At 39.0% G+C, this 25061-nt stretch overlaps 1 protein-coding gene across 3 annotated transcripts in view; it reads left to right on the top strand.

Moving 5' to 3' along the window:
* LOC125399844 (cytochrome P450 3A11-like) overlaps positions 1-24133 on the top strand; it is a 32599-nt gene extending 8466 nt beyond the window's left edge. Inside the window, exons 4-14 of one of the 3 annotated variants that reach the window (XM_085685305.2) lie at positions 1381-1480; positions 4328-4441; positions 4528-4616; positions 4912-5060; positions 8826-8953; positions 9863-9932; positions 12153-12313; positions 13086-13312; positions 14650-14812; positions 17571-17704; positions 22556-24133. In XM_085685305.2, the coding sequence (XP_085541431.2) occupies positions 1381-1480; positions 4328-4441; positions 4528-4616; positions 4912-5060; positions 8826-8953; positions 9863-9932; positions 12153-12313; positions 13086-13312; positions 14650-14812; positions 17571-17666 (1297 nt within the window). In that variant the 3' untranslated portion in view covers positions 17667-17704; positions 22556-24133. Of the gene's footprint in view, positions 1-1380; positions 1481-4327; positions 4442-4527; positions 4617-4911; positions 5061-8825; positions 8954-9862; positions 9933-12152; positions 12314-13085; positions 13313-14649; positions 14813-17570; positions 18099-22555 lie in introns of those variants that run through there. The other 2 variants (XM_085685304.2, XM_048433446.3) reach the window with 2 other exon arrangements.
* The last annotated feature ends 928 nt before the right edge of the window (positions 24134-25061 follow it).

The following is a 25061-nucleotide window of genomic DNA, read 5'->3' as shown; positions in this document are numbered from 1 at the left end:
TTATGAAATTTGGAAGCTTATAAAATATTTAAAAAATATTTTTATTAATATTTTATCAATTTCTTTATTTCCTTTTGCTAACAGCCCAGTCAATCCTGTATAAGATCAAATGGGAGTGATAAAGAAAGAATAATTACTGTCGGAAATTGTCTTGACCCTCCTTGATTTTTTTCTTCCTCTGAAACAACATTCCTTTCTTCCTGTGAGGAAACATTCTCCTCTGCTGACTGACAATTGTGTGACTGAAAGTTTTCATTTTTACTTTCCTGTTCAAATTCAGATGGACCTTTCTGTGATTCCTCACTCTGCAGTGAATGCAGAGCATTTGAGATCAAATTACATAAAGAACAAATCTTGACTCCTCTCTGGAAAGTATAGGCTCATCTCTTACATGACCTCATTAGGCTCTCAACACTGGCTTCCATACCATGAGTTTTAATTTAACCTAGGGAGTTGCATGAGACCAATAGCAATGTCTGTTAACTATTACCAAAAGTTCTGTAAGCTGTTTTTCTCTCACATTCACTCCATTTCCTGGTAATAAGCACTAAGAAACCAGCACATTGCTGCTTCTCAGATGGGAAATCCCCAAGTCCTGGTCCTATCCTGAAGGACTGCCTGCTCTGAGCACACTCTGCCACGAGTCCTGTACTGTCCAGACTTTTCTCATTCCTGAACCCATGACATTGGGCACCAAATGTATGGTTCTCCCTGTTGTGTGAGATGTTCAAAGGAAAGAAATTCCAGAATTTAATTTTAGGCACTCTGGCAACAGGGAGGAACAGTGTCTGTGAACTAAACCTCAAAGCTCTGTTCAGAAATGCATTTATTGATTCTACAGTAAGGTTGTGTTTGGGGTACAATAAAGTCCTCATGCCAAAGCCACTTTGATCTATTCTATATGTTCTCTGAAAGAAATAATCACACCCCTGCAATTCCAGTCCTTACTTTACACTGCTTGCAGTAGCCAATAATTCAAGTCCTCCAAATGTGCTGGGATAGTATTGTGACAAAAGACATGCAATGGATGGAAATCCCATGAAGAAAACAACTATAAATCATAGAAAACAATCACTGTTTCCCAACTTTGATTTCTCTGCCATTACCCTACATACAGTAAGAAAGAACATTTCATCCTAATAGTTACCCGAGATACAATGACTCTATGAAATTCCCACTACGAACTGTTTTGTCTTTAAGTGACTCATTGTGTCTTCAATGATATCACCTGGCACATTCCAAAGACTCTATGGATTTGTGGTCAGACACCCTAAGTTGTATAGCCAGAGTAAAGGTCATATAACATTGGAATCAAAGTGTAGATTTGGGACTCCCACTTCAGAACCTGGCTTGGGTTAATCAGTTGTTTTCCTTACATAGGTTGCTTGATGGTCAAATACCTGTGTTAGCTATCACGGACACAGAGATGATCAAAAATGTACTAGTGAAGGACTTCTATTCTGTGTTCACAAACAGACGGGTAGGTAACTTTTTTAATTTAAAAAATTTAAAGACTTATTTTTGTTGTTTTATTCATATGTATATATGTACGCCTGTTAACAGAGGTTATCCTGCCCACTCTGCAGCTGTACAGTCCCAAAGAAACACACAGAAGCTTACATTAATTATAAACTGTTTGGCCTATTAGCCTAGGTTTCCTTGTTAACTAATTCTTACACCTTACAATAATTCATAATTCTTGTCTGTGCTAATCACATAGTTTGGTACCTTCTATTACCAAGGCAGTCTCATCCTGCTTCCTCTGAGTCTGGGTGAGGAATGTAGACTGAATCTTTACTCTTTCCAGAATTCTCCTGTTCTCATCACCCCACCTCTACTTACTGCCTGGTTGCTTCAACTATAGTTTCTGCCTGACTACTGTCCAAACAACATTTTCATAAACCGGTACAACTGACAAAACTTTAAAATGTACAAGACCATTGTCCCACAGTATGTGTCGATAAAAGAAAATGGCATACATGTAGAGGCTCCTGTGGAATCCAAAAAAGGGGGTTGAGAACCATTGTAGCTAGTGTTCCAAACAGTTGGAGGAGCCTAACATGGGTGATGGGACCTGGCTCCTCCAGAAGATCAGCAAGCACCCTTAACTGTTGAACCGTCACCCAAGACTCCCTCTTTCAAGAATACAAACCTTTATTTATACCTATTGAATTTATTTTGTTTCCTTGTTTTGCTTTTCAGAGACAGTGTATCTCTGTGTAGCTCTGACTATTCTGGAACTCACTCTGCAGGCCTGGCTGTCTTGAACTCATAGAGATCTGCCTGCCTCTGCCTCCTAAATGCTGGATATAAGAGCATACACTGCTACCTCTTTGGCTACTTAGTGAATTTAAAAAAATGAAGTAAATGTCAATTGATAGTGGTTTCCACAATAATATACAAGCAGGATCTGGGTATTCATTTTGCTAATGAGGAAGTATAAATGTACTATATTTTGGTAATCTACTTGTAGATAGACACTGTTGTCATCTAGATTGTGTTTGCATTTCATATTTCACAGGTCCTTTCTTATGTCTGTGTAGTACAGTACAGTTTATCACAGGTCTAGATTTGTGAAGGCACAACACAGAACAGAGAGAGGCTCCTTGACCAGCAATGCCCTCCATGTACAGATGCCTTCTTCTCTCTTTTTGTATCCAATTTCCTCCTCAGTGGATTGTGCGGTCAATGCCAAGTTGATGACTACTCACCTGGGCCTACTGTGTAGATTTTGTTGTGTAAAAATATATCCTTTTGAGAGTATCTCTTAAATTTATGGTTTTATTTATGTTAAATTTTGTGAGGTATGATACATAGTTCAATGTTCTCTCTTTTTAAATCATGGCTATCCCACTGTTCTGTTTGGAGAAACCTTTTGTTTCCCTCTCTCTATCCCCTGAATCCTAAAGAATGAACTCTGTTTTGGGGCTTGGCAGCAAGCACATTTACCTACTGAGCCATCTTCTGGTCCTCATTCAGCCCTTGGTCATGTGGTAAAGCTGGCTGAAGGCCTAGTTTACAACTGCCCATCATCAAGAGAAGCCAGTTCCATTTCTTCCTGTTGTGCTGAGTGCTTTAATATGGGAACAGTTGGGAAACTACACATTAATATAAAAGAGTGGATAATAGAATAAAGTTTTCAACATGGAAATAGAATTATATTTCTCCTTTTATCACTCAAGAAAAAATTAAGGAAAAATGATTCCTACAACACTATTCCTAAACAAACAAACAAACAAACAAACCAAACCAAACCATATAAACCAGAGTCTAGAGAGATAACTTAGTGGCTGAAAGCTCAGAAAGAGGATATGAGATTGGTTGCCTACATCCACATCCAGCAGCTCAAATCACCTGTAATTCCTGCTTTAGAGATCCAGCTCAGTCCTTTGTTCTTCGATTACACTGCACACATCATGCATTCACACACACACACACACACACACACACACACACACACACACACACATATATATATAATATACATACATAATATATATGCAGACATACAAAACTTCAATAAATCTTGACAAAGCCCAAATATCAAATCCTTTAAGTGTCTCAGGCTAGGGAAATGGCTCTATCAGTAAAGGACCTGAGTGTAAATCCCCAGCATTCACATAAAATCTGGGCAGAGCAGCATGTATGTGGTATCTCTGAGCTGTATTTGGAAATAAATGGACCCTAGGGGCTTGCTGGATGGCTACTCCAGTGAAACCAGACCCTTCTCTATTCATTGAGACACTATGCCTAAAAAATACAGTTTAGGTGTAGAGGAAGATGTCAGACCTCTGTTCTCCAAATGAGAATGCACACCAGTATTCTACTCTATATACACAAACACACAGAGACAAACACATACATGAGCTTGCATATGGACACACATGAACACACCATATCAAGGCATCAATTTTCAAATAGCTTATGTTGTAAATATGGAACTGGAGAACTTGTCTGTTGCAAAGTTAACTTTCTATTTATCTCCAAGCCATTTTCCATCTATATAACTCTGGAGAATCTAATATGTCTTGTTCCCATCTTCTCCGTCCTCCCCCAACCCTGGAACAAAGTTGCAAACCACAGGGATGTTTAATTTTACAAGTTTCCAAGAATAAAAATGTTTCAAAGTTCAACAGGCAGCCCAGTGAGCACCTAATGTCTTAAAGGTTGTGGGGAAATTCTGACACTTTTTTGTATCTAGGATGAAGCTTAATTCATAGTAAACAGTTACAAACTAATTGTTAAACACCAATATCCACTTAGCACTTTGCAGACCAAAGTAAGGTCTGGACTTACAGAGAATAATATTTATATTTTTTGACTCTAGAGTGTTGGCCCAAACGGGATAATGAGTAAAGCTGTCTCTGCATCTAAGAATGAGGAATGGAAGAGAATTCGAGCCTTGCTATCTCCCACCTTCACCAGTGGAAAACTCAAAGAGGTGACTAAAAGGACTGTTACTTGAAATGCTTGTATGACTAGTCTCCACACCTAACAACCATGCCTACCTTTGTCTTTTGCACTTAGATGTTCCCCATCGTTGAACATTATGGAGATATTATGGTAAAATACTTGAGAAGAGAGGCAGAGAAAGGCAAGCCTCTTACCTTGAAAGAGTGAGTAGTGGTACATTCACTGTGGTTCTGGGAAAGGAAGGGCAGCAGGGGCAGAAGGGTCATCCTTCTGTGTGTCCCACATGTCCAGCTGCTCCTTCTTTTTTTTTAGACACTAGATGACAAAATGTACAATTGAGAAAGAAATGTGAGAGTGTCAAGGTCACAAGAGATAAGGGTGGGTAGGAGGGAAAGATGCCTGGTCAACTGAGGTGATTTCACCAGTCTTGCCCAAGACTATAAATTATTTCAGACTTCTTGCTGAATGTGGTAAGTTTCCATATCTCTATCTTCTCAGAGTGTTAGGGGCCTACAGCATGGATGTCATCACGAGCACCTCATTTGGTGTGAATGTCGATTCCCTCAACACCCCAAATGATCCTTTTGTGGAAAAGACCAAGAAGCTCATAAAATTTGATGTTTTTGATCCATTGTTAATGTCAGTAGGTATGTATGATTGTTCTTCTGCCTTTTGACCCAGTGCACTTGTCTGTAGCCATATGTGAAGTTCAGCCTTTCTCTTCCACACTTACCAAAACTAACACCTCTATTGGTAAATAATTTACCTGACATGTAATTCACAAGCTTATCGTGTTGTTACATAAAGGTACAATTCAATATTCTTAGTACAATCAAAGAACTGTACCTTCTTACTTTTGTTTTTGAACTTAATTTTCTTTCAGAGAGGGTCTCACTGTGTAGCTCAACTGGCCTGGAAGTTGTTGTGTAGACCAGGCTGGCCTTGAACTCACAGTGATCCCATTACCTCTACCTCCTGAGTGCTGGGATTAAAGGTTTAAGCCACTGAACCTCTCTTTGTTTTGGAATTCTTTTATTATACTTTGACAATATCATAAAGGTATACAATCTATCTTGATTATACCCTCCCCTAATTCTCACCCCCACTTCCTTCAGACACCCCAACACATTTTTCTCTCAGTTTAATTCCCCATCCCTTTTTTGGCCAACTAGTAAATTCAGCAAATTCTGCCTGCTAGGATGTTGACCAATATTATTGGTGTGATCTCATGCAGGTAATCAGTTCAAGAGTGGGCCATGTCATATTAAGAATACGGTATTTCACACTGTAAGGGGAGACTACTTGGTGGTTTCCTGGCTGCACAGATCCAAGTAATGACACAGAAACCATATTAATTGCATCACTGCTTGACCTATTAGCTCAGACTTCTTATTTGCTAGCTCTTACTTCTTAAATTCATCAATTTCTATCGTTCTGTATATCATCAGAAGGCTGTGGCTTACCGGGTAATGGTCCAGCATCTGTCTCCTTTGGCAAATACATGGTGTCTCCCTGACTCTGCCAACCCCACCTTTCCATATATAATATGTGTGTGTGTATGTGTAGAGACATATATATATTATATATATATAATATATATGCCTAAAGAAGGTTCTTTATTAACTTATTCAAGTTATTCACCTTTATTCAAGGCACACAGAGTGCACAAAATGGAATCCCACGTTATCATACCACCTGTCCTGACCCTTACTTTACCCACACATCTACTTTTGTGATGATCCTTGAACCTGGAGTGATGGGGGTGTTGATATAGATGCTCCATGTAGGACTCAGCACTCAACAGTCGCTTATTCTCAGCATTCTGATCACTCAGGGGTCTGTAATGACTGATGATCTATATAGCCTGATACCAATGTCAACTGCAGAGAACTTTGTTCTAGCCATGTTGCACACTTGCAACATCATCCTTCAAGCATCCTTAACCTAAGCCTTAACCAATGCAACCAACAATTCAATTTTTTTATATTTACATCTTCTGAGTATTTTACTTCAATGTGATCATAGACTCTATAGTCTTTGTGACACGCCTCTGTCATTTAGAACTCTATTAAGTGACAATAGTGTAACTGTCTCCTATGTCATGAATGAGTATTATTCTATATTATGTTAGTTTATAGACACTGAAATTAGTTTTATATGTTAACATTAATTTTGCTGCTATGAACATTTGTATACAAGACTATGTTTGAATATTTGTTTTTATGTGTTGGGATATATTCAGAATAATCATTCCTGCATTACAAAATAACCCCATTTTAACATATTAAACAACTAAGCATATTTTTTCCACAGTAGCTACAGCATTTTATATATCATCTGGAAATGCAAAAGAGTTCCAAGTTATTCACGTCCCACTCAACACTTGGGTCTCCCATGATTTTAATCATTGCTATTTAGTGAATATGCTGAAGTCTGGACCTGTGCTCTTGAAGAGAATTTCCCTAGCTCTAATGCAATTAAAAAAAACTGAGCTAGATGTGTTAATATCTGCTTTTATACCATCTCTCTTACATAACTGAATTGCTTTAACATTTTTTTAAAGATTTATTTATTTTTATTTTATGTGTATGGGTATTTTATCTACACATATGTGTACCACATGAATGAAGGGCCTGCTCAGGCCATAAAAGGGCACTGAACATCCTGGAACTAGAGTTATGCATGGTTAAGAGTAGACACACGGCTGTTGGGAATCAATTCTTGGTCCCCTGCAAGTGCAGCTTGTTCTAACTGTTGAGCAATCTGTACAGGTCCTGTAGTAATTTTTTTGGTGTGTGTATGTACTGGGTACAGTTAGCAGTGGTGCTTTATTTGGGGTTTTAATATTTTCTCTGTCAATTACTTTTCTATACATAACTCTTGTATCCTTTTCCCTACATTCCATCCTCAACACCTAACATCATCATCTCCTGGTGTCTTTTTAGCATTATCCCATATCCACACTTGCACCCGTTCACATATTTGCATTTATTCATTATAGGCTAGACTCTGGAAGTGAGGGAGATCATGTGATTTTTCTTTCTATCTAAGTTTGATCTTTGTCTTCACAGAGGTGCTGGGCATCAAATTCAGATCTTGTGCTTACACAGCAAGTATTTTATCAATGAGTAATTTATCCAGCCCTGGAGTTATTTGTTTTAAAATTTTATTTTACACTGTAAAGTCTGATATTAGAGATTTAAAAAATGAAGGCTTAAACCTGTGGCTAGATTTTATTTGGACTGTCAGAATACAAATAATTATACGGAGACTTATTAATTATGAAAGCTTAGCCTTAGTTTAGGCTTGTTTCCAATTAGCTCTTATAACTTAAATTAACCGATTTCTATTCATCTACCTTCTGCCATGTGGTTTATTACCTTTGCTCCATATGTACATCTGACTCCCAATTCCAACCCCCTGCCCCCACATCTTGCTAGTGAATTACACCTCTCTTCTTCCCAGAGTGCTATCTCATACTGGAAGTCCTGCCTATCCTCTCTTACCTAGCTATTGGCCATTCAGTTCTTTATGAAGCCAATCATAAAGAGCTTTAGCAGAGACACATTTTCACAGTGTAAGAAAGATTATCCCACAACATAAGCCTCCCTGTGCTATTTCTCTATATGATCTTGGTTTATCTTCGTTTCATACTCTCTCAAGACATTTTGTATTCTTTTGCTACTTGAAGGAGATCACAAGACCTCACACATGCTAGGCAAGTACTCTGCCAGAAAACTGAATCTCAGTAAATTTTCTAGTATCCTGCTTGAGTTCCTTGAACTGATGGTTATTTAATAAGAGTGTACTAAATAATTTGTACAAGACTCTGACTTTTCAAATATCCTTTCTGGTGCTATTTTATTTGTATCATGCCAGTTGAGAAATCAAAGCTGTCTTTGCTGTTCTTTCTTTACTACTTACCAGCTAATAGCAAATTTATCTATTTATCTACTTATTTATTTCTTTATTAGCTTAACAAAAAATTTATTGTTTTATTTGTCTGTATGTGTGCACATGTTCTTTGGTGTTTACATGACATGCGTAGATCAGAGGACAACTTACAGTAATTGTTTCTCTCCTTCCACAGTGTGGGATGCAGGGATGAAACTCAGATTGTTAGGCCTTTCTGCAGGTCCCTTTAGCTGTTGAACTATGTCAATGGCCCGGTCTGCATTTTGGATCCACAGAACTACAGGATCAGAGTTATTTCCAAGAGTCAGAATTGTTCTTTTGACTACACCTCAATGCAGAAGGAGCATTTATGGTGGTAACCCAGTGTGAGCAAGGTCCCAGAGAGAGAGAGAATGATTTGGTTGAGACACTGATGACTTATTCTTTAGATTGTTTCATGATTTCACTACACGAAACCTTATTTCCACTAAAATTTATTATTTGTCTATTCTTTCCAGTATTCTTTCCATTTCTTACACCAATATATGAGATGTTAAATATCTCCAGATTCCAAAAGGATTCGATAGCATTCCTCAAAAAATTTGTGGATAGAATGAAGGAAAACCGGCTGAATTCTGGTCAGAAGGTAAAAAGGAATGGTCACCTGAGAGGTGCAGGGTTTGTAATATGTTGGGCTCTGAACATGTGAACTGTGTATTTCACTTAATCTATCACTAAAAGTAGATTTAAAAGGTTTTATTTATAGAGGAAAAGAATATCTTTATTTCAGATAGAGGAAAATTTTCAATTTTGAAAAAAATCATTGAGAATAAGTCAGGATATACCCTTAGCAAAACAAATGAAATCAAGAATAGCATATGTATGGATTGAAATTAAGAAAAAGTGGCAAGGCACAGGACCAGCACAAGATAACACCACCAAATCTCCAACATAGATGACGGAAAACCTCTCCAAAACCCACACCTCCGTGAGGAACTATTGGCACTTAATGACTGCAGAGAGAGGTATAGCCACCAATAGGTTTCCCATGTACTAGTGAATGACCCCACAGACAGGGACATATGGGCAGCTCTTGAACTCATTGGGTTATTTAGATAAAAAAAGAGGTCATGAAGTTTGGAAGAAGAAATGTGGCAAGGGATCTAGAAAGAATCGAATGGAGGAAATGGTGTGGGTATGATTATATCTCATTATATACATCTATGAAAATCATAAAAATAGATAAAAATGATTAAAACAAGGGAAATACTATTTCCATCCCCTACAGAAACATTTTCAAAAGCTCAGTGTTATTGTTTAAAACTGTATCTCTTGTAATTTATTGTAAAGTGGTTGATAAGTCAGCTATATTGCTTCCGGATTTAACTACAGTTGCTTTTGTTTTCTGATGACTCAAGCAACACTAACCTCACTTGTGAATTTAAGGGAGTTACATTCTCAGAAAAGAGGGTAAACTTCCGCACTCCTGATCCACCTCTGACCTCTGACCTCATCATTAACCTTCTATTTTTGCAACTTATCTTTTTGCTTTCAGCACCGGGTGGATTTTCTACAGTTGATGATGAACTCTCAAAATAATTCCAAAGACAAAGATTCTCATAAAGGTAACCAAGGACTCCCTGGTCTATGAACAGAGAAGCTCTCAAGGAGTGGTCACATCACTCAGAAAATGTGTAGAAAGGTTGTTAAGCAGAAGAATAGCTCTGTCAGGTTCCTGAAAGAAGGACATGGCTAATATCTATATGGAATTTTCTAGAAGCTCATTGGCACAAATTTGTTCCAAACATGAAGGGTAACCATGATGGAAGTCTTCAGTGGTCTTTTTATACCTCCTAGGTCTACACAGGTGCTATTTCCGTCTTTTCCAGCACACTGACTTGGAACTTGACCTAGACATCTAAATTTAAACATTCATTCAGGAGGCATGTACACAAATGGTGCTTATGTTTTCTGGGAGCCCCTGCTGTGCATGTGTTCTCTACCTTATTCTTTAGTGATTATTTACTTCTCTTTGTATGTTGAAAATGTTGCATCTGGGGAAAGCCTCTTTGTATAAAACACTGGTTCTTTTCATTCTTCCATATACTTAAAAATCACTTTTTATCTTCTTTGAATGGTATATGCATGTGTGCATGAGTGTGTGCACATATTTACACCCTGATATCGCTGTGGATACCTTTTTGCCTTCCTCAATCACTCTCTGCCTCATTTCCTCCAGATGGAGTCTCTTATTGAACCTGGAGCGAGGCTGACAGCCAGAAGGCCCTATGATCCACAGAGCTGGGGCTAAAGGAGTGTGTTACCACACAGGCATTTTACATGGGGAGTAAGAATTCAAACTCAGGTCCTCAGGCTTGTGCTACAAGTGCACATACCTATTGAGCCATAGCGCTAGCCTCTCATCTATGTTTATGTTTTAATTTAAAACCATTATAACTATTGTGGTTATTAATTTCCAGACTTTATTCGAAATGTGTACATCAGAAGTTAATGAAAAGGGAGTCTTCCATTCTTACCTATTTCCTTATTTCTGGTGCACACAATTGCTTATATGTAGCAAAATGATCTTCTAGGTCCCCAAATTTGCTTTTTAAAGTTGTCATGTGTTTGATTTGGAATTCTTTCCAGTTTGTCCACTTTAAACACTTTCATGTGATCAGCTAACTTCAAATTGGTCTATATGTCCTGCTCTTGTCAGACTAGGTCTCATGTAGCCGAGGGTGGCCTCATATTCATGGTGTGCCTGATAATGACCTTTTAACTTCTATTCTTCCATGCCTAGTTTATACAGTACAGGGGATTGAGCCCATGACTTTATTCATGCCAGACTAGCTCTCCACTTAATGAGCTACATATCCTCTGACCTTCTGTTTCAATTTGATAACTAAAATAGATATTAACTTTAAAAATACCCACTGATGGTGGGTTTATAGTCCAGTTTCAATTTAGTATCAAGGACTTACACTAATAGAGAAAGAAACTTTACCTACAATAGAGTCATAGCACTCATGGCAAAAGATTTACAACTGCATGTAACTCTAGCTATATGGACTCCAGGCCATGGTCTGCTCGTCATGGGCCATTGTACACATGTTAGTACAAACACATAAATTGATAATCAAAAATAAAATTAAAATTAAAGCTCTTAACCTCTACCAAAGTTTAAGAATTGAAATTAAAGTTTCTAACCTCTATCAAAGAAAAGGAGTTTAGTTCCCAGCACCTACCACTGAAATCTCACAATTTTCTAAAACTCCATGCCTAGGGAAACGGATGCTGTCTCCTGGACTCCATGGCCACCACAAACCCACACGTGGCACACATCAAGAGACACAAATAGACATGCAAAAACATATATGTAGGCAAAACACCTACACACATCAACTAAAACAATTAAAACCCCGTTAAAATGTTTTGTATGTGCCTAAGTCCTTTGTTATGTTTAGTTCAACTTTGAAAACTACCCACAACTCAAGAGTACAAAAATGACTCAGTTGAAGATCAACCAAAAATCCCAGGCAGAAAAAAATATGCATAACTAAAAAATAAAAATAAATTTTCAAAACATAAAAAGCTACAAGTCTTGAAGTTGTCCACTGATGATGAAGAGGAATGTAGCATAAACTTTGGAACATCATGACTGAAGCAATCTTTTCCTTCTCTGGCTGTCACATGGATGTCAGGGTGATAACGGTCCCAGGGTGACTGAGGGACTTCTCCATATTTCTCTCTAGGGAAAAAGGAGCCTTGTTTGGTTATCTCCTTGTCTCCTCTATGTTGGTACACTCTGACCTGACTTTCCCGAAATGTTTTCTTATTTTCAGTTCTGTCTAATGTAGAGATCGTGGCCCAGTCAATTATCTTTATTTTTGGTGGCTACGAAACCACCAGCAGCACCCTTGCTTTTGCCCTGCATTCACTGGCCACTCACCCTGATATCCAGAAGAAACTACAGGAGGAGATTGATGAGGCTCTGCCCAATAAGGTGAATGAACGGTCCTTGGACTAGAAGGGAAAAAGACATACCTTCTTATCACAAAAAAAAATGGTGTTTGTGTGTGTGTGTGTGTGTGTGTGTGTGTGTGTGTGTGTGTGTGTGTGCATAGATCATCAACCTGCACTGGGTATTAATCTAAATCACTCTTCACTGTGGTTTTTGACACAGGTATTCTCACTGAATCTGGACATTATCAAATTGATTAGGCAGTCTTGCAAATGATCACCTGGCATGCCCTTTCTGCGACCCATCCTCCCCCTTCCTGGGATTATATATGTGAGCTACTATGCCTGGATTTATAAATGATATGTATCTGAACTCAGTATTACATACTAGATAATTCACAAACTGAGATGTCTTTAAAGATCAAGTGATAGTTTTCTAACCATTCTGTAAGAGACAGAATAGCTAGCTCAATGGTTAAGAGCATTGGTTGCTCTTTTGGAAGATCCATCCAGGTTTGATTCCCAGTACTCAAATAGCAACCTTTGACTATACATAATGTCAATCACAAGGGATCTGATACCCTCTTCTGACTTCTGTGGACATTGTGCTTATGTGGCACACATACACATATATAGGCAAAACAGCTACACTCATAAAATAAAACAATTTTAAATTTCTTTAAAATGCGTTATAAGTGCCTATGATCTTTGCAACCCCAAGCTCAACATTGGAGCTACTGAGAACTCAACAATACAATGCAGATCGCTTGAAAGGTAATATAAAATCCCAGAAAAAACTTTTTCTTTCTTCCCAGGCTCCTCCCAGCTATGATAAAGTGATGGAGATGGAGTACCTCGACATGGTCTTGAGTGAAACCCTCAGATTATACACAATTGCTAACAGACTTGAGAGAGTCTGTAAACAAGATGTGGAAATGAATGGTGTGTTTATTCCCAAGGGGTCAGTAGTGATGATACCAATTTTTTCTCTTCACCGTGACCCACAGTACTGGCCGGAGCCTGAAGAATTCCGCCCTGAAAGGTAACAGAATCCCAAGAGTGGGAACCCACGATGAACTCTGCTGGGCAATATATACTATAGTGTCTCTTATGAAAAGATGATATAAATGCAATTTAGCATCCATTTGAATTCTGTGAAGAGAATGAGAGAGAAAGGCGAAAAGGGAGAGGGGAAGAAAGATGAGAAGAAAAAAATGAAAATTTGAATGCAGTGTTTTAATCCTCCTTCATCAATAACAAATGACCAACATAAATGTGAGGCAGGAACCTGCTTTCCTTCAGTCTAACTGACACACGCTTTTGAGAGACGGAACCCAGCATTATCTTGAAGAGACTTTTGGAGTTTAGACATGTATTGCCCCATTTGTTTTTATTCCGTAAGAATTGCATGTATGTTTAAGGTATTTTGGTCATTTTCACCTCCTGTCACTTTTCTCTTGAGCACTTGTTGAATCCTTGCTTGTCCCCATCAAGTCTTCCTTCTCTATTCATGTCTTGCTGTTGTCTTGTGACTCATGATTTTAATTGGGGTTGTTTGCATAAGTGTAGATCTAGGAGTTATTTACTGAAGAATGGACAATTCACCAGGAGCTGCACCATTAAAAAGAATATTCCCTACACCCCAGGAATCATTTGTTGTCAATAGTTCTTCACAGAGGTGATGTTTCATGAACTCCCTTTCCCATCCTGGATAGAATGTATCAACACAGTCTAGCCTTGTGTAGGCAACCATAGCTGCTGGGAGTTCATAAGTACAAAGGCTATGTCAGGTCCAGAAGATAGTGTTTCACAGCACCCCTTCATTTCCTAGCTCTTAGGTCATTCTGTCCTGTCCACTGAGATTTTTCTTGAGCCTTGGAGGGGATGATACTGATGTCCTGTTTAGTGCTGAGCACTCCACTAATTTTTGTGTATAAACATGACTATTCAAAAGACAGTTTGATAACATGTCCACTTAGCAAAACAACTACAGTGCATTCAACCCTAGTGCCTATATCCTCCATAACCATTGGATTTTTACCAGATTTACAATATCAGGCATTAATTCTCCCTGTAAATTGGATCTCTGATTCTATCAGACAGGGGTTTGTTATCCCTACAGCATAACACTAGTGGGCACATCAGATGCATTTTCTGCCTATAGTGTTTATCTTCTCTCACATATGGAAGCTTTTTTTAGGACAAGGGGGACGGAAAGGAATTTTAGTGTACAATTCTCAGAGACAAATACCTGGAAGCAGATCAATTAAACTTTCCTAAACTACATGAATATTGCTGGTTAGATGTCTAAAGGAAATTCATGTATGTAGCTCTTATGCTTCTATTCTTTGCTACCTTGTCATTACTGTGGATCTCCAGGTTCAGCAAGGAGAACAAGGGCAGCATCAATCCTTATGTGTACATGCCCTTTGGGAATGGACCCAGGAACTGCATTGGTATGAGGTTTGCTCTCATGAACTTGAAACTTGCTCTCACTAAACTCCTGCAGAACTTCTCCTTCCAGCCTTGTAAGGAAACACAGGTGAGAAAAAAAAACTATCTCTGTAAATAATGTTTTATGGGAGACATTTTTCAGCTGAAAGTTCTGTGTATAAAAACAAATTCACTTATTTGAGGTTTGCTAACTCGTTTTATGGCTTAATGTGTTATTTGTCTCCAGGGAAGAATTGAGGGGCCTCTGGTGCTGTGTCAGTATAGAGTACAACTGCAGCATTATGAAGAATGAGTGCAGGCTAATATGACAGGATTATGTGCATTCTATTTGAAGTTCCAGTCATGTCCACTGAAAATTGATATGCCATGTCCTATAAAGCGGTTCAGTGATCATGACTTCATGTTTGTTGAATGGTGCACTCTTCTTTCAGAACTCACAGAATCCCTTCTCTGACAGTCCTGTCAACCACTGGCTGAACATTAGAATCACCAAGGAGCTTTAAAACTCATATATGAGCTTTACAACTCATATCTGTTTCTCAAATGGCAAAGTGCTTACCTGGCATGCACAAAGACCTGATTTCCATCCCCAGAAACGCATAAAACAGCTATGAGGAAGAATACCTACAATCCCTATACTCAGTATGACAAGGCAAGATGATCAGAAATTCAAATAATCCTTGGCTACATAGTGAATTTGAAGCAAGCAGAAGCACATAACACCCCATATTAAAAGCAAAAACAGAAGTTAATGTTTCCTGGAGATCATGTCTGAAATCCTTAAATAATTTACCCAGAGTGTGACTTTCAAAGCTCATCTCTGGCTTTCCATGTGATGGCCAAGTTGAGAACCACTGTTGCAAAGTATAAATGAATGTTAGGGCTCAAGAGATGGCTTATCAGTTAAGAGTACTAGCTGCTCTTACAAAGGACCTGAGTTCATTTTCAAGTACCCACAAGTTGCCTAACAGCCATTTGTAAATCTAATTCCAGAGCCTTTTATGTCCTTGTCTTGCTTATGTTAAGACTGCACATATGTGGTATACAAACGCATGTGCAGGTAAAAAAAAAACACAATAAAAATAAATATCATGAATTCCAACTTTATGGGACATCTTGATGGTTCTGCCACACTTCTCAGGATCTATGCACCAGAAAACAAATATCCATAATGTTTCCATAAACAATGTATTCTTTTTCCCTTCATATTCTGCTCTCAAAGTTCTTGTTAATTCCACAAATGAATCTTCTTCTTGGATTTATTTTCTCATGTGCTTTATATTCTACTTTTGTCTTCGGCAGGTTGTATTTATTACCTGAGCTAAAACTTTCTCATTAAACCCTCAAGTTTAGTTTTGCCTTTTCTCTCAGTATTGAAGGATATCCCATATCTTTTCATTATCACCTCATATCAATCCTTCCACAAACTCCAGTGGTCCTTTGTGGAAAATTTGTGCATTGAAAGCTTTTGGTAAATGTTTTGAAGTAGAGCTTACTATTAAAATATTCTTTCATAAAAAGCATTAAAACTAATTTAAAAATACTAAATAACATTTGTGTATAAATTTTATGCACATCTTTTTTAAGTATACACATGTATACTACTTAACATTTTAAAAGAATGTGATAGGACATTTAGACAAAGCATTTGCATTTTCCTGAACAATTTGTTTCTCCTTCATTAAAATGGATGGCTAAAATTTATGAGATATGTATATTTGAAACATGGCTACTCTTTGTCAATTAGTTTTATTGAATGAATATAGGGATGGAAATAATTTTTCTGTGATTTGGGGTTTAAGGAAATTATGTAGATTTATCAACACATGACCTCATTTATTTTACTACTTTCTCCCTAAAGTATTTAAATCATAAGCATGTACAGAGATTTAGATAGACAAAGCAAGGGTCAAGTTTTGAGACCACTGTCTCACCTGTCAAAAGCAGATACTCTGGCAAGCTCCAGACATCTTAAATTTGGTACATCTCTATCTCCATGGCAACTTTGTTTCCCTCTCTTCTTTTGTGACCAAAAGATTATTGCACTGCTTCCCTCCATCTCTGAATAACATTGGGACTAAAGCAACACTGAAAACACAGGAGGACTCAGAATTCTTCATTCATCCCATCTTTGAAAGCCAAAATAGATGCTAGGAAAGCAAGCAAACATCTGTCCTCCTAAAGACTTATGTGAATGGGCACAGCTGTACTAGTGACATAAGACCTAGGCTGTGAGGACTGTTCATAGATTGGAACTGTATCCTCTCATAATTAACTTGCAAATGTCAACAAACCAAAAATAGACTTTCAAGATGAGAAAAAAACAGTATGATATAGGAATTAAGAATCAGTGTCAAATATGTTAAATTGGCCAAGCTTAGTAGCACATGCATTTAATACCAGCACTCAGAGAACAGAACACATCTCTGGGAGTTAAGACCTGCCTGGTCTACATAGTGATATGCAGGACAAGCACAGCTATAGTCTGAAACCGTATCTTTGAAAAATAAAAGAAACAAAATTTAAACTTTAAAAATTAATTTAATTTAAAAATTTTAAACATTTTTATTTTAAAGTAGCATAGAACAGAAATAACAGAAATAAGCATGGCTTCATTAGGCCTTGTATACAGTAGAGTCTCAGTAAATATATTGCCTTATACATATTGAAGCAAGCTTTCACCATCTAATGGACATAGCTCAGAGAATAAGAAAGTCCAATCATATGACCTCAAATGCAGCTTCGATGTACCTGCAAAACATCATTCTGAATTGTTTTTACTTTTTATTATGGGTTGTTGTTGGCTCACTCATTGATTCTCAATATTTTTTCTTTCATGGTTGCAGATTCCCATGAAATTGCACAGAAAACCACTTCTTAAACCAGAAAAACCCATTGTTCTAAAGGTTGTACCACGGGATGTGCTCATAACTGGAGCGTGACTTTCCCTCAAAGAACTTGCAGGATTCTTCTTCAGAAGGTATATAAGAACACTGAAATCTTTAATTAGCTTCATGAATAAAATTGATATGAAAATGAGAATTAATCAACTGGATTTGGTGCATGGATAAGGATTCAGTATGTCTACTGAACTTTCTTATTGTCAAAACAGAGTATCATCTCATGTAAAGGAAATGATTAAGGCAGCTGAGAGAATGAGGAATTCATCTTCTCTGGTCCTCATGGGATCATCTCCATCCAATTCTTGCTGTCTCCATCAATTTCTTTGAGCTTTTTGGAGAGTAACCATGTCTCTTGAATTGATCAATAAATTTTTGATGAAAATGTGAATTATTGTAACAACACTAATTTTAAAATTTAAATTATATGTATTGACTCCATATTCTACAATAAAATTACACTGAAAATATAAATATCTCTTTCTTTAAAAATCCAATTTAAACATATTTTATATTCTTTGAGTGCTTCATACACTACGTTTTGGCAAGTTAATTCCTTTTCTGCAACTCCTCCAGATCTTTCCCCATCTCCCTTTTTATCCAGCTCTATATTATCTCTCATTGTTTCAAAACTAATCTATACAAAACAAGATATGGAGTCCAGTTTAAGTAGATAACAATTCCTGAGTGTGAGGCCTGTCCTGGAGTGCAGTTGTCAAATCCATTGTCACCCCATTGATGAAAACTGGATTTCCTTCTCTCAGAAGCTATCAATTGATATTAACTGCTTGGCTATGGGTAGGATTTTCAGCTCCTCTACACTAAGATTGAGTCTGATTTGAGCTTGTGCAAATCTTCCGAATTCTGTCACAGTCTCTGGGTGTTCATATATGCACCTGCCATGTTGTGTCTGGAAAATGCTGTTTCTTTGAAGCCATCTACTAGCTCTGGCTCTTAGAACGTTTCTGCCCCCAAGCCAGGGACTTCTGCAGGAGTGGATCAAGACTAGGGACATTCACAGAAACAGGTTTGAGCCAAAAACCTATACTACAGAAAGCCTGAGACAACAAACTCCACAGGAGAGGAGCAAAGCCTGGGAGTGCTGAGCAACCTCCAGGAACACAGAGTGCCCAATGGGGTAACTAGAACTCTGGCACTGATAGTTCCATGAGCCTTGGATTCACTGAAAACTGGAAGGTTAATAACCAGAATAACAGACAGCCTCAACTATACCAATTAGAGGAAAAGATGAGAAGATACAAAAAGCTAACAGAACATCAAACAGACTGGATCAAAAAAGAAAGTCCTCTCACCACATAATAGTCAAAATAATAAGCATACAGAATAAAGAAAGAATATTAAGAGCTGCAAAAGAAAAAGGCCAAGTAACATATAAAGGCAGACCCATCAGAATTATATATGAATTCTTATTGGAGACAATAAAAGCCAGGAGGTTGTGGTCAAGCATTAAACAGACATTAAGAAAGCAAGGAAGTCAGCCCAGACGATTATTCCAGCAAAACTTTCAATAACCATAGGAGGACAAACCAAGACATTTCTGTGGCAGGCTACAAGATAAACTCCAAAAAATCAGTTGACCTCCTATACACAAAGAACAAAGAAGCAGAGAGGGAAATCAGAGAAACATCACCTTTCACGATAGCCACAAATAGCAAAAAGTATCTTGGGGTAGCTGTAACCAAGGAAGTGAAAGATCTATTTGACAAGAACTTTAAGGTTTTGAAAAAAGAAATTGAAGAGGACATCAGAAAATGGAAGGAACTCCCATGCTCTTGGATTGGGAGGATCAACATAGTGAAAATGGCAATTCTACCAAAAGCAATCTATAGATTCAATGCAATCCCCATCAAAATCCTAACAGAATTCTTCACAGACCTTGAGAGAACAATAATCAAGTTTATATGGCAAAACAAAAAACCCAGGATAGCCAAAACAATTCTATACAATAAAAGTACTTCCGGAGGCATTACCATCCCTGACTTCAAACTCTATTACAGAGCTACAGTAATGAATATTGCTTGGTATTGGCACAAAAACAGAAATGCTGACCAATGGAATCGAATCAAAGACCCAGATATTAATCCACAAACCTATGAACACCTGATTTTCGACAAAGGAGCTAAAATTATAGACTGGAGCACTGGACTGAACTCCCAAGATCCAAATGAGGAGCAGAAGGAGGGAGAACATGAGCAAGGAAGTCAGGTCGCGAAGAGTGCACCCACCCACTGAGATGGCAGGGCTGATCTAATGGGAACTCACCAAGGCCAGCTAGCCTGGGACAGATGGAGCATGTGGTCAAACCAGACTCTCTGAATGTGACTGTCAATGAGGGCTGACTGAGAAGCCAAGGACAATGGCACTGGGTTTTGATTCTACTGCATGGACTGGCTTTGTGGGAGCCTGGTTTGTTTGGATGCTCACCTTCCTAGACCTGGATAGAGGGGGGAGGACCTTGGACTTCCCATGGGCCAGGGAACCCTGCCTGCTCTTAGGACTGGAGAGGGAGGGTGAGGGTGAGGTGGGGAGTGGCAGGGAAATGGGAGGTATGGTGGAGGTTGAAAATTTTAATACATAAATAAAGAAAAAAAAAACAGAAAAAAGAAAAAAAACAAACAAAATACTTTCTCAGAATAATTTGGGCTAAGCCAGGCATGGTATTGGTGACTTGTGGAGTTTATAATGTGACTACCAATTCCTTACTACATGCTCTGAGAGCATTCCACGCACAATCCTTTTATGGTTTAAATAAGATGGCACTGTTCCCCGACGGGCTCAGCGGCAGAAATTCGTTGCAGGTTACCGAGTAGCGGCTGTGGACAGTGGGCCATGAGACCACGGCGGGCCACGAAAGGAGTTGGGTCCCAGGCAGGGTGCCCTCAAGTGGCTCGCGGGCCAGCAGGTCCTAGGCAGAGAGCCGTGGGGTGGGTGAGAGACCATGGTGAGGCAGCCAGTCCTACAAGGAATCACAGCTGTGGGTGAGAGACATACGGATCCCAGACAGGGAACCACGTGACAGTGAAAGAACATTATAGACAGGCATGGCCATGTGGAGTGAGGTTTGATATTTATTTAGTGGGTTATAGAGAGGAAAGGGGGAAGAGGAAATAGGAGAAGAGCAGAGAGAGAAGGGCAGAGAGAGAAAGAGAAAGAAATAGACCCGGAGACAGGGGAAGGGGAGAATGGCGAGAAGGGAGCAAGACAGGATAGACTATTACAAATCCCACATACTCTCAAAACGTTCTTTCTAACTTTACATTTAAAGTGAGTCAGCCTCAGGGAGGTCACATGGGAGGGGGTGCAGGTACTGGGCTGGGAACATTCGTATTCTGTAGCCCCTCTGGTCTCTGTGGTACCTTCTCCTCTGATGTGAGGATAGTTCTGCTACCCTGGACCTCTGTTCGCTCTGAAACCTGGCTTCCTGGCCTGGCCTTCCTGGTTTTAAGGAAGTATCTGCTCCCGCTTGGTACATACTCTTGCTGTCTATGGTATTCATATTTCTTCCTCTAATATAGAAATGTGTATATGAGTAGTGAGGGAATGGAATCCCTGGTTCCCTGAAGAGGGCTCCATGGATTTAGAAAACTGGCGTCGGGTTCACTGTAATGTAGAAAAGGCTTGGAGGCAGCGAGAAAAAATTCCTATTCACTTCTGGTCTATCTGGTTTGTTCTCTATATACTTTTTCAAGCCATGACCCAGGACCGCTCTGTTAAAAATTTATGAAAGGAAACTATCCCTTCAATTTTAGATTTGCAGCTTGATGCTGAAATGAAAGAGGCCATTGAATCAGATACAATTGAATTAACTCAGAAGCCTGTATCAAAAAAGGGAAGTCAGTCTGAATCTGATCCTGAGCTTGACTATGCTTCCACGGCAACTTGGGTCTCAAAAGTGAAAGTAAAAAAGGGGAAGTGGCGTAGTGAAGAATTGGAAGCTCTTTTAAATAAATTGATTCTTTTAGAAAATAAATTAGGAGAACTCTTGTTCCCTTCAAAAATTCAACCCTCAGTTCTGCCTTTGCGGGAGCTTTAAAAAACCCCAATCTCCGATGAAAATGAGGATTCTGGGGTAGAATCAGTTTTCGCTTTCCCAATCATATGGCCTCTGCCCATACAGGATGTGGCACAGCATCTACGGTATGATGGAATTAATATGGATGATATAGCAAAGTTAAAGAAAGCCGTTGCCAGGTATGGACCTCAGTCTCACTATACCAAGGAACTTCTTAACGGGTTTGCCCGTACTGTTAACACTTTGGCCCCTGAGGATTGGAAAGTGCTGGCTCAAGCTCCCTTAAAGATTTTGGCTCGTACAGGCAAACCGCTTAATGCGGAGAACCTGTTTCTGGCTATGTGTGACTTGTTGTCTGTAACCTCTTCTGCGGAAGCGGGAGTAAGTTACTGGACCTATATCCCTAATCCACCTTTGTTTGAGCCAGTCTTTTGGGGAGATGTGGATGCATCTATCCTTACTTACCCAGCCATCCTGTCCCCGCTTGGGGCAATTTGACACACCTTAACAAAGATGATGGAAGTGCTTATAATTTTTCTTATACAGGCTCGAGTTTGCCCGTCTGCCTTGGCAAGCCTCCCTGCTTGCCATTTGGGTGGCAACATTGGCTGCTTCCTGGGAATCGTACTAAAACATCATGCACTCGGCTGCAGCGGTTATCTGCTCGGTCTATTAATGTGACCGGGAATAATGTTACATTTGCTGATGAATTGACTATTCCATATTGCCCTGACTTTACATATGTTAATTTGAGACATCAACATTTTTCCTGGCAAGAGTGTCAAGGAAAGTTTGGAAAGCGCATGGGCCCCTACGTTGCGTCGGGACCGTATAGAAAATTTATTAACACTTGCTCTGAATGGAATTTGACACAGTGTGATTTGTCTCAAACCACTAGGATGCCTGACCCTAAACAGGGTATCGTGACTGGTTCCCGCCTGACGGCCTGGGGAGTTGGTGGCATTGCAGATTTGCTGATGACTTTGCTCTCTGCGCCTGCAGCTGTGCAGACACACCTTTGGAAGATTGCTGCTGCGTTGAAATCTGTCATGCTGTTTAATGAATCGTTTAGCGGGACTACTCAATCCGCTTCTAATTATTCATTTACCCTCTTTCAAAAATATGTTACTGCCAGCGTGCCTCTTCCTTATGTTTTTCTTGTTGGAAATGTTACTTTTGGGCTAGGAATGTCCTGCCCCTCTTGCCGTTTGTACTCCTGTCTTAATACCTCTGTTCCTTCACAACCTGGGGACAGCATTGTACCTTCTGCAGCAACGAACCCACATTTGGCTACCCGTTAAACTGGGTCAGGAGTGGTTCCAAAATCCTGTTGATATTATTGTGATAGAGTTTTTTTTTTACCAAACTTCTTAAGCACACTAAGCATATGATTGAAGTGGTTCTGGCAGTTTTATTAAATCTTATAGCTGTAGCCACAGTAGCCACCATGTCAGGAATGGCTCTACATGCTTCCCTCCAGACTAAGCATTTTGTTGAACAGTGGCATAAAGACTCTCATGAGCTGTGGTTAGTCCAAACACAGATTGGCACATGACTGCAGACTCAAATTAACATTCTCAAGCAAACAGTTAACTGGCTTGGAAAGGTGGGTTTGGTTATAGAAAGACAAATCTGGCTTAGGTGTGATTGGAATTCCATTACTTTTGTGTGATCAACTTGCATTATAATGACTCTGAACATGATTGACAATTAATTCAGCAATACTTAGAAGGAAATATATCTGCCTCTAAGATTATTAATAGTTTACAGTTAAACATACAAGAGGTATTTGGCCGATGCGTTCCTGAAGCAGCTGGAAGGATTAGACCCTCGAGGTCTTTTACAAAGTCTATCCTATACTGCAGGAGGCATGAGGATTGTGTTACTCATGCTCCTACTCCTGCTTATTATTTTATACTTTGTTTGCATTCAGCCCACACATAGCTTGCTGGTCACCCTGTGGAAGGTTGTGCACTTTAAAAATCTAAAGAAAAAAGAAGGAAATTGTGGAGATTTCGGGACTGTGATATTAAATACAGGGATCATGCCACCCGCACCAGGGGAGGTATTGAGTACTGACTTGGAATCTAAGAGAAGTTCTATGGAATGCTATGGGACATTTCAGAGTGACAAGTCCTCTGGCCTTTGCTTCTAAGAAGCATACCCTGTGGTTTGCAGAAGTGCCTGCCCTGAGGTCACAGTCTCAGCTTGAAGCAGCTGTTCTGCTCACTAAAGGAAGTCTTAGAATAGATTGGAACAGTGAGATAATGTCTCCGGAGACCCTTGTTTAAAATAGGCTAGGATGTCTTGCGAGCCCCCAGACCACCCTTGCTATGTTAAGCTGCTTTGTGTGCAAAATCTAAATAAGTCCTTGGTTAACTCATGATCTGTAGTTCCTCTTTTAGATAAAACTATTGACTGAAGCAATTGTTTCCAAAGAGTATAAAAGGATTGCTTAATAAATACACAGCATGTAGTTGCAAGTGCTGTTTTCTGCTTTACATCCCCTGTGTTCTCGTTTATTCACTACCCTTACCCAGGGATCCCAATGCACTAGACGTCAACAAGAACATTTACCCAAGGTTGTCAGTGTAGCAAAGGAAAGGAAAGGGAAACGGCTGGGGATATGTGCATGAAAACATCTACTACCTAGTAAGAGAAACAAGACAGAGATTCTGGACCACAGCTCCACCTTGACAAAGTCTAGAAAGTGTGACTTTCAAAGTAGTGCCAAACAAAACCATCAGGAAATGAACACCATTAACATCCCTAATGGAATGTTAGGGATTCCTAAAGCAGTAGCTGATGATGGGTGGTAATCCACGAGGATTGAGCTAGAATACCATGAGTATCTCCGATGGAATTTATGCAGAGGCCCAAGTGCCTTTCCCAGAATCCATGTGGTGTTCACAACCATCTGTAACTCTAGTTCCAGGGGAACTGATGCCCTCCACATGCATCAGGTACACGTACATACATGCAGACTCTCACACATGTACATTAAATAAAATAAATCCTTTTTAAAATCAGATTTTAAGTTAGTAGAAGGTGCTAGGTGACTAAAAGATTTTTAGATAAACTGTGTATTAAGGAATATTGGATCCTACTGGGAGGGTTTAATCTGGATGGTACGGAATCAAGCAGAGTTTATACTGTGTAATGTTAGCAGGAAGACACTTCTTAAAAAATAGTAAGTGAAGAAGAAAATTTCAAACTTACAGGAGAATTCTCAGAGAGAATGAATATTTTCTCATCCTAAAGTCAGGTGAGAATGATTTAAATTATAAGAGTATAAATTCTACTGGTATTAGCTTAAACACAGATAGGTGGACCAATAGAATCAACTCAAAGACCCGGATACTAATCTACACACCTATCAACACCTATTTTTGACAAAGAGGCTG

The sequence above is a fragment of the Myodes glareolus genome, chromosome 2 (assembly GCF_982192425.1).
Source record: "Myodes glareolus chromosome 2, mMyoGla1.1, whole genome shotgun sequence".
Classification (NCBI taxonomy): Eukaryota; Metazoa; Chordata; class Mammalia; order Rodentia; family Cricetidae; genus Myodes; species Myodes glareolus.
This window is presented reverse-complemented; position numbering and strand designations above follow the sequence as displayed.